The sequence below is a fragment of the Fukomys damarensis genome, unplaced genomic scaffold (genome assembly GCF_012274545.1).
Source record: "Fukomys damarensis isolate Sample0158 unplaced genomic scaffold, DMR_v1.0_HiC HiC_scaffold_13, whole genome shotgun sequence".
Lineage (NCBI taxonomy): Eukaryota > Metazoa > Chordata > Mammalia > Rodentia > Bathyergidae > Fukomys > Fukomys damarensis.
In genome coordinates, this window is record NW_022900925.1 from 34,845,172 (window position 1) to 34,855,553 (window position 10,382).

Genomic DNA, 10,382 nt, shown 5'->3' on the forward strand with positions numbered 1-10,382 from the left:
GACAGCGCAGGTGGCCCCGGACGGCGCCCCTCCACCCCTCTCCCGTCCCAGGCCCTGACTCGTTCCAGCTTTTCAGGTGAACCCCGAGGCCACAGGAAGCACCCGGGGACCTGTGCGGACAGGACCGGCACCTCCTGTCAGCCCCGGACCCTCAACCCGTCCCGAGTCCTGGGCCGAAGGGCCTGGCTGGTCACCGCTGCCAGGGACCTTGGAAAGCGTCGCTTCTGAGACCCCTCTCTGAACTCCATCCGAGGCTCGCAGGGCCCAGACAGATTTATTTTCGTGACCTTTCCGGATCCGGAATCCGAGCAGTGGGAGGGGGCAAATCGGCTCCGAAGCGGTTAACGTTGCCGGCTTCTAAATTGATAAGCGGTGGGGACGTCAGCCTGAAATGAACTCGCCCTGTTCGGCTCGGTTCGAAGACAGCGGAACTCAATCAGCAGCGGGCCGTACGGTTCAAGGCTGCAATTCATCCCGCGCGCCTCTGAAAAATGGGAGGTGACAGTTCATTTTGCCGGTGACAGTCTGTCGGTCTCGCTCGCTGATTGCCTGGCGGAGGTGGAGCGGCTCCCAGGCCGGATTCCGCTCGCTCGGCTGAGCAGGCCCTGTGCCCCGAGGTGCGCACCGCGCTGGGTGTCTCCTCCCGGCCTCCGCACTTCCGGGGCCTCCCTGGGACCCCAACAGGGGGCTGTGCCCAAGGGGAGACAGAATGTGGGTGCTAGGAAGTTACTGTGCAAAGTGGGGGCGCTGGGAGGGACGTCGGGCCTCCAAGAGTGCTCGGCAGAGCCCAGCCAACCCAACAGGGCGGCTGCTGAACCCCAGCGGAGGAGGCGCCCATCCGCGGTGCCACCCTCCTTGCCCCATACCTCCTACCTCTCTGAAAAAGAACGCGTCTGGAGCAGGAGTTCCGAGTCGGTGTTAACTCTCCCTGGCTTGGAAACTACCGGGTGCGATTGTTCTAAGGGAGTGTGTCCTCATTCTTAGGAAATACACCCAGCTTTTTAGGGGAAATGGAACAGGATGTCTGCAATTTATTCTCAAAAGGTTCAGGAGAAAAGTTTTTACATTTATAGAAATAGAAGATAAAAAGGTGGCAAAAGTTAATGACTGATTAGTCCGAGGGAAAGGTTAACAGGAGGTCTAGGTACTATGGTTAAATTTTCTGTGATTGAAATTGTGCAGAATAACAAGTGTTACTGATTATTATCATTATCATCACTATTATTATTTGGTTTTTTGAGACAGGGTCTCACTATGTAGTTCAGGCTGACCTTAAACTCTCCGAGATCCTCCTGCCTCAGTCTCACAGGTGTGCAGCAACCATCCCAGCCCCAAAAATATTTTTAAAAAACCCCAACAGACGTGCAGCGTTTAACAGGCCTGTGTTGAAGATCTATGGCCGGGGAATGGTGACTAAGATGGGAAGGCTCTAGACCCTCGGGGAGCTGCAAGTTGGAAGACGAAGATGGGACAGGTTTACGGCGGATTCTGAGCACAGTGGGGATCCACCCCGGGGGAGCAAGCCAGCCTGTGACAGGCGTGAGAAGGGTCAGCGGAGCCTGGGCCGGGGGAGCGCTGCAGACACAGGGGACAGCACGTGGGGACAAACCGGAGGCGCGGCAGAGTGCGGCTGAGGTGACGGAATGGATGGATCTGTGACAGGAGGGAGACCGTCTGGAGAAGGCAGGAGAAGAGGCGTGGGCACCAAACGCGGTGGCGGTGGCGGTGGACGCTTGCCTGCCACGTTGAGGAGTTGGGAAGTGGCTGCAGTTTTAATGAGGGCGGAGGGGTCAGACAGAGGACAGGCGAAGGTGGCAGCGGGGCTGGAGCAGCAGAGAGCCGGGAAGATGTGTAAGTAGGAGTCCAGAAGAGCGAGGGGCGAACGTACTTCAGGCTTCCAGACGGGGTGGTCGGGCTGTCCATGGCGGCCTCGGGAAGCTGGAAGAAGAGGGAACCGTGGTCCGGGACAAGGCGAGGGGTGGGTGCTTTCCACGGCATCCGGTCTGCCCTGCGCGCTTCACACCCAGCGGCGTAACCCCCAGCGGAGAGGAGGCAGGAGCCGAGGCTCTGTGTGCGGAATGAGGGTGGAGATCTCCTGTTGAATCACAGCTCTTATTTTCACAGGCCCACTAGTCCTGTGGGAGAGAAACTGGACCTTTTCTACCTTACCCAAGCAGAGCTGAAGGACAGGCAGACAGGATGGGTAGATTATTACATTTTCTGTTCAGCAAACCTCCCCACTCTTCCTCCGAATACAATCTGGGTGAGCTGGGACTCTCTTCTCTGCCCTCGCACGCACCGGGCTTCAGCAGGAGCTGTGATGTTTTATGCGACACCACCTGCGGCCACAGCGGCCCTGTGTGGGCTGTGAGGGGCTGCCCCGTGGCCCACGAAGCCGATCAGCCCGGAAGTCGAAGGCCAGTTGTATTTAAGGCCTAATTATGTCTCTGCCCTTCAGTGTCCAATTGTTTCACACTTCCTTGGAATCTTAGTAACAACTAATTTCCCTTTTTTTTGCCCAAGGCTATTTGATTTGGGATTTCTGTCTCTTATAATCAAGAATCTTGATTATTTCTAGGAGCCCTAAAAGAAGCCAGATTGTTGGAAAGACAACAAGGCCACCCAAAGAAAGTCTAGGGAGTAGCTTCTCTCCTCCTCCTGCTCCTCCTTCTCCTCCTCCTCGACTTCCTCCGGTCTCCTAGCAGTGAGAAGGATCAAACTCAGGGCCTTGCACTTGCTAGACAAGGGCTCTACCGCTGACCTACACCAAAGTCCAAGAATAAGCACTTTCAAAGTGAACAAAGAGGACGGACAAAAGCCAATGGATTAGGGCCGGGGATGTAGCTCAGTGGTTCCATTGCCTGCCTCCCAAGAGCAGGGTGCTGAGTTCGATCCCCAGTACCAAACAATAAAAATAAAAAAGCCCAATAGATTGCCCTGGCAGAGGCAGAAGAACTGAGGCAAATCTGTGAAATAACCCTGGAAATCTAAAAAGGATACAAGAAAGGAGAAAGACCCAGATAACTGCATTCGACAAGCTGGAGCCGGTGGGCAGAGTGTTAAAGCCCCCCCACCCCACTATCCCTGCAAGACAGAGCAGAACACAATAAAACTGCGTGGCGAGGCTGCCAGAGAAAAGAAGATTCCAGAAGGCAGCAGCAGTCAGCGCTCCCAGGCAAATGCGCTTCGCTCATTCAGAACCCCTTGGTTTCCCTCCTCCCTGAGCAGCCTGTCCTTTGCATGAATCTTAGTTTTCATCCCGGCCTGAATTCTCCTGGTCACACTGGGTAGCTGAGACCTTGTCTGCCTTCACATCCTGTCGAAACTCGCCTGGCTGTTTCCGCCGTCCGCTCCCCGGGACAGCACTAATCTGATAAAGTGACACACGCTAATGGGATAAGCAGGGCGAACGGAGCGACACGGCGGACCTCCAGGTGACTCCCGCCTTATTTATTTAGGAGTCCTTGCCACCTGCCGCTGTCCCCGGCTTACATCAGGCATCTGGCCTGTCTGCCGAGGCGTAACGGATGGGGTGGGCTCTTTTTCTCTTAGGCTTTTGGGGACAAAACCCCATTTAAAGTCAAGACCCTGGTAAGAATATCAGGGGTGACAGGACAGGGCCACTCAAGGCCTCTTTTGAAGTTAACAAAAATGCCAAAGGACGGAAATATTTTTGTTCTTCCTGTCTCTTTTTTCTTTTTTCCCCCTTTTTCGTGGATGCAGCTGATCGATCCCCCGAGGGCTGAACCTGTAATTTCTCACTGCAAGCTCCAGGACTTACCTGCCTCCAGCCATGCTGTTGGCTGGAGTCTTGGCATCTCAGACCGACAGGAACAGAATGTAACCTTTTTTTTCCCCCTCCTCCTTCTTGAAACCTTAGCGAGAGCTTTGCTCCTCTGGCCCGGAGCCCATGGTCACCCCTGGGAGTCCATGCACTCCCAGTGCTTGCTGCACCACAGTGCTAAGCTTGGACCAAGGAGAACGAAACTTTCCTGTTCACAAAGCACCCATTAATCTTTGCATGATGAAATGCTGTAAAGGGTTACTGGGGAGGGACGGGACACTTCTATTTTTAGAGATCGTGGAATTGTGGCCTGTGAAAGCTGCAGAAAACCTTATTTCCTGACTCACAGTGGAGGAACAGGGCCCTTAAATAAAAAAGAAAGACAATCAAATCACCTGTCCTAGATGGTCTGGTTACTCGGCAACCGGAGGATGTGATGTCGGGGCCCGATGTTCTCTTGGGGTTCCTCTAAATTCGATTATTCCTTGATTTTGTGATTCTGGGTTGGACACCAACCAATAAAACCTATGGACAATCAGGTCCACCCTGTCCTCGGTGGTCCAGAAGGAAGAGTCTATCTATCCCATGGCATCAGTTGTGCGGGATGATTATAAAGAAGCCCACAGTCCTATCGTATAGCTATTTTCTCTTCTGGAACCTTGCCTACTTTGGGATCAGCTGCCACAGGAAGTGGTGAAGCTATTATCTGTACATTCAGCCAAATCACCACTTCCTGATTCTCATGTTCAACAACCACTCTTGAAACCTCCCCCCACTTCCTTGAGATCTCGTTTCAGGCCCCATTAGTACTTGGAAGGTAACAGGGACCCAGAGGCCCTTGCGGTTTTGTTCCTTTGCTGTAACCCAGGCATCTAACTTTTCTCCAGGCTGGGCCCTGACCTCTCTCTCTCTCTCTCTCTCTCTCTCTCTCTCTCTCTCTGTCTGTTTCTCTCTCTCTCTTTCTCTGGGTCTCCGAAATTCTGAGATTCTCAGTTCAAGTTCGGAAAGGAGAATCTTCTAGACCAGCTCTGTCTGGGAAGGAAAGCATGACACCTGGCCCCGTGAGTCTCTTCTTCGCCCAAATCTTGTTTGTCTTTCCAGTGCCAAACAGGCGGAGTGAGAGACTCAGAGAAGCCAGGCGAGTGGGAGCTGAGCAGGGCCGGCGGCGCCTGCCGGTTAGAAATGGAATCAGCAGCCGAGTGGCCCTCGGGGCGTCGTCCTGAGGCTCGGAGGTGGGGGCTGCTCCTTGCTCTCCCTGCCTTTGCCTCTGAGCCTCTGTTTCCCGTCCGTTCAGTGCGAAGCTCCAGCCTTGTTTGGGGGGAGCTTACAGCAAATGACAATTCGGCTTTGTGTCCAAATTAGGGTGGTGGGGAGGAGTCTCCTGAGGCCCTCGAAAGCTCACTTTCCGGAGAGAGTTGCTCCAGGGGGCAGCAGGCCTCCTCAGGAAGCCCATGTGGGACCATCTTCTGCTGGGACTCTGGAAGATCTCCACCTTCGCCTCTCGGGCAGCTCTCTCCGGCTGAAGATGTAGAGAGCTGGAGGGGAGGTGACACTCCCAAGACTACCATTGTTGGCTCTGCAAAACCTTGGCCGTCTACTGTGTCCTGGGGTCTGGATCTCCCGCTGCAATAGCTTTGTACGGAAGGGATGATTCCACCTCCCGAGGGTGCTCCATAGCGGGGCCGGGGCCGTATTTGTCGCTGGGACTGCTGTTCCAGTTCCTGGCGACCTCTTTGACACCCTTATGCCTCTGCTCACGCTGGTGAGAAGGCAGTTCTGGGGCACGGGGCACTGGCATGCACCGAGCTGCCCGGGCCGAGATAACAGGTTGTCAGTGTGGGAAGCCGGTGCGTGGCCAGGACCCCAGAGCTGCCACCCGAGGAGAAATTAAACCTGTCTCACACACCGATCCCAGTGCTCTGATTACATTTACAGGGGTCACGGCCTGCGTTCTGTCACCATGGAAACCTCTCAGGCTGCCAGGACGTTGTCTGTGTGTGTGGTTGATATTTAAAGGCGAAGTCTGGCCGCTTGCTCTCCTCCACCAGCCCACCTCCTGGGGTTTCATCCCAGAGACAGAGGGAGAGGGGCCGAGGCGAGGGAGGAAGGCTTCGGAGAGGCCAGCGGAAGGTCCCCAGCTCTGCCGGGACGCGAGCATCTCCTCTGGTCCCTGTGTCGAGAGCAGAGCCCTTTCCCCCCCTCGAATGCCTTCTCCCATCTGGAGCCCGCGTCACAGCAGCCCCGGAGACAGGGAGCCCCCTCTGCCTGCGCCCCGCTACCCTCGGTGGCTTCGATTTTGCGCATCTGGGAGCGGTGAGAGCCGTGCTGATGGCCCCACGCACCCTGCTTCAGCCACAGACCCCACCCGCTGTCCTGGGAAAGGCTACGTGCGGGGTGGGGGTGGGGGACTGGTCGGGAGCCCCGGGTGTCGGGCGGGGCGCACAGCTCCGGATGCGGCCGAGCAAGACCAGAACGCAAGCGCTGACGCGGCCCCTGACCACCGATTTCTCCTTTGGTCTCGAGGCAATTATTTCCACACCACTGAGCGGCGCGGAGATGACACAGGCGCCTTAATAGGCTGGGAGCAGGGGCTGCTTAGAGCTCCATTTGAAACACGGTGAGCATCAAATGAACACGCATGCTCTGCAATATGCAGAACCTTGCAACTCGTCACCGAGTGGCTGGCCTGAGCCATGGGCGGCAACAGGCACGCGCTGGAGTATCGAGCGCCCAGAAAGGGAATCCTGCACCGTAGTCCCACACATCGCTAAGACGTGTCATTGTGTGGGTAACGCGCCTGCTAAAGAGCAGAGCAGCAGCAGAGCAGAGCAGTCTGAACCCCACAAAGGTGCTTTTCCTAAGGAATCCACGCTCCCCGGAGCGGCTCCCATCCTCCGCCGTGGAACTTGCGCGGCCCGAAATCACAACTCAGGAAACCAAGGGGTGCGTTTGATTTCATTTCCTGTCCTCCACACTGTGGGGGCCTTTTCCTCTTCCCCTGTGTTTTTCTCTGTACCTCTCAGTTTCTTCTTTTGTTCACCTCGTTTAATTCCGTTTTTCTGCTTTCTCTTTTTTTGCAGAGCCGAACCCTGCGGAGGGCCCCTAAAAGAGGCATCTGATCCCAGGGGTACACAGCCAGCTCTTCCCCGGGTCTGCGTCTGCAGAGAAAACTCGGCCTCTGCCACAGTGAGTGAATCCCCACACTTTCTGGACCGGGGTTTTCCCTGTGTAGCCTGGAGGGTACCTCATGCGTCCTAGAATAGATAGGGCAGGGACGCCTTCAGAAGCGGGTGAGGACGATCTGAAAACTGTGGTCTGTTGGGATTTGAGGCCAAGGAAACCCAGAACGCCCTTCGCATCTGTCTCTTTAAAGGCCAACGAGCTTCCTAGAGAACAACACCCTCATCTCTGCAAATCAATGACGTCCACATCCTGGGCAGTTTACTCCGCAAATACATCTTTAGTGAGGAGGATCAGATGAGAGATTATGGATGATGTGTGGATATTTTATTGAGCACCTACTAGGTGCTCACTGATGCAGGGAATGCGGAGATAATAACAGCAGCGGGTGTGGTGGTGTACACCTGCAATCCAGTGCCAGGAGGCTGAGGCAGGAGGATCACTGTGAGTTTGAGGCCAGCCCTGGGCTACAAAGTGAGTTCAAGGCCAGCCTGAACTACATGGCGAGACCCTGTCTCAAATGATGATGATAATAACAACACTGACACCCTCACCAACGGCTGCCAAAGGCGAAGCACCTGCCACCCTGTAGGCCGTTATCTATGATGTGTGTCAGCTCTTGGATTCTCACAGTGACCCTGAAGATAGGGTTACTATAGCCACCGTACAGATGAAGAAGTTGAGGCCCAAAGACAAGAAGGAACTTGTCCAAGGTCACCGTGGGAGGTGGCAGACTTGAGCACAAGGCTTTCTGACTTGAGGACCTGCTCTGCCAGTCAGCTTCTTCCTTGATGGGGTCAGGCTCGTGCTTGGGACATGGACGAGACAGGGTCTTACCTGAGACCTACTGTTTGGTTGGTTGGTGTTTTTTTTGAGATAGGGTCTCACTGTTTCATCCAGGCTGGCCTTGAACTGGCAGTGACCCTCCTGCCTCAGCCTCCCGAGCCCTGGGATGACAGGTGTGCACGCTATGCCTGGTTGAGGCCCCCATTTTGGGTTTGGATGTCTGGGAGAACATGACTCACGACTTGTGGAGCAGCTCCACCGTGCACTGTACACACGCGTCCCTTGATGTCAGCCTCGAGAGGCGCCTGCAAGGCAGGGGGATGCACAGGAAGACACTGACTATCCAGGGCTCTGCCTGCTCTTGCACTGGGTGGTGGCAGCACCGGGACTGGGACTCAGGGCTTCCGGCTGCATAGCCCAGGCCCCGCCCACCGAGCTCTGTTGCCATTAAAATGAATGAAGGGGAAGTGATGACAGCAAACTGGTGGAAAACGCTCAGCTGCCCAGGCTGGAGCATGGGGCCGAAGTACGAAAGGGAAATCAGTGGAAAGTGTTTCTGGGGGGAGCAAACCCCTGGGCCTCAGGAACAAGGAGAGAAATGAAGGCAGAGGGAGGGGAGAAAGTCACGTGGAAAACTCCTGTGAATGCCTGGGACTAGAGATGAAGGAATAGAGCCAAAAAGCAGGCAGAGAAATAATAGGAAGGAGGGGGAAGTTGGGAGTGGTGTCCCACACCTGTGATCCCAGCACTCAGGATGCTGAGGCAGGAGGATCTCCTGGAGTTCGAGGCCACACAGTGAGGTTAAGGCCAGGCTGGATGACATAGAGAGATCTTGTCTCACAAGAAGGCGGTAAGGGGAGAACAAAACCAGGATAGGGCAGAGCTGGGCACTTACAGTAGTAGCAGGTGGCCAGGGCCATTCAGAGCCACAGAGCAGAGGCTGGTCCAGGTGGAGAGGAGGTGGCAAGATGGCGTCCCTGGAAGGTGGGGGTGGATGGAGGAAGCTGGCGAGGGCAGCGTGGGAGGAGAAGAAAGCAGGAGTTGGAGACGGTTGTGGGGTAGAGAGAATGTTTTTTCCTTTGGTTTGCGAGGACAGAGGAGACCAAACACGTTCTCAGCAGGACAAAGACTGAGACCGGTGAGGACAGAGGGCCGGACGGGGAGTCCTGGGGGCGGGATGGGCCGACAAGGGACGATTCTTGCTTTCAAAGAGAAAGAGAAGCAAACTGTAGGAGCAAGAGCCCTGGACTGGTTGCTGGCCCGTACGGGAGGAAGAGTGTGGCTGACTGGAGAGGAAGCTGCCCGTGAGGCCCAGAACGCTCTCAGTGAGACGCTAAGAAGGAGAAAAGTGAACCGGGCTCGGACACAGCTGTGCAGAACCGAAGGGTCATCCTCCTGGAGTCCACCAGGACAAAAGTGTCTTCACCTGCTTTCTCGAAATAAGCAGCCCTTGCTCTTTACACCTGACCCCTCCTAAATAAATAACCACCCCTTCTTGCACCTCAAATTCTCTTGCCCAGACCCTGAATCCTAAAATGAGGGAGAAGACAGGGTAGAAAGCAAGGAAAGGGTCGAGGGAGCTTCAATTCTTTCTTTAGTTTTTTTATCACTCATTTTGGAATAACAGATGGAGAATGAAAAGCAAAGAAACCCAACCTAGAAAATCGCCCTTCCTCTGTTCTTTGCATCCAGTCTCCTCGCTCTGCCCCTGACACCCCAAACGTGACCTCTTCATTCCATTTTCCGAAGTCCTGGAGCCCGGCAATGCCCGGCCTGCAGAACTGGCCCGGGCCCCATCTGCCCCACGTGTAGATGAGGTACAGGGACCCGGCTCAGCTCAGCTGGCAGCGGCTGACGCGTCCCAAGCCTTCCGGATCCCCAGAGCACCAATCAACGACAGAAAACGTCAGAGTCGGCAACCTCTTTGGCCTTCAGGGCCTCGGTGGGGCTCAGCGGGGCACAAGGGGGCTGTCTAATGTGGTGTCAGGGACGGGAAGAAGACACAGAAAAGCGGGGAGGGAGGCGGGGATAGTCAAGGTGCCATAGGGACGAAGGAAGAAGGTTACTGTGTAGATGGAGGGCCACAGTGACGGCTTCCCGCCGCTGCCCACCCGTCTCTGAGGCAGGTTCAGTTCTGCCAGAGCTTGGGACCAACACCTGGATTCAAATACCACAAAGTCATGGTCGGGGGCCACTATGTAGCCCAGGCTGGCCTGGAACTCACAGGGATCCTCCCGCCTCAGCTTCCCCGGTGCTGGGATGACAGGTGTGACTGGGCTAAAACTGTGGATTTTAAAGCCACGGAAGCGATGCAGCCCAGCTGGCGTCTCATCTCTGGCTCCTCCCCTTTGGCGGCACCCTGCCACCGAGCAGGGAGAGTGGCCCGAAGCTTAGTTTCCCAAAGCACACAGGAGCCCTGTTCCTGGCACCAACTGGCTGCGCCATCCCTCCCTGCAGGTCCCTTAATGAAGTGTGTGGCTCTTGTCCTCATGAGGCCCCGCACTGTCAATAAAAGAGTCAATAATACCTGCCGGACGTCAGCTCCACCGCGTGTCCTGACCTGGCGCCCAGGGACCGACCAGCAGCCGCCCGCTGCCCTCCGCCCTCCAGACCCGCGGAGCCACCCAGCCAG

At 55.7% G+C, this 10,382-nt stretch overlaps 1 protein-coding gene across 1 annotated transcript in view; it reads left to right on the top strand.

Annotated features, from left to right (window-relative positions):
- Positions 1-5,735: 5,735 nt before the first annotated feature.
- Skap1 (src kinase associated phosphoprotein 1) overlaps positions 5,736-10,382 on the top strand; it is a 231,336-nt gene continuing 226,689 nt past the window's right edge. The window contains exons 1-3 of the mRNA XM_010620111.2: positions 5,736-6,097; positions 6,308-6,401; positions 6,865-6,970. Of these exons, the coding sequence (XP_010618413.1) occupies positions 5,989-6,097; positions 6,308-6,401; positions 6,865-6,970 (309 nt within the window). The 5' untranslated portion in view covers positions 5,736-5,988. The remainder of the gene's footprint in view (positions 6,098-6,307; positions 6,402-6,864; positions 6,971-10,382) is intronic.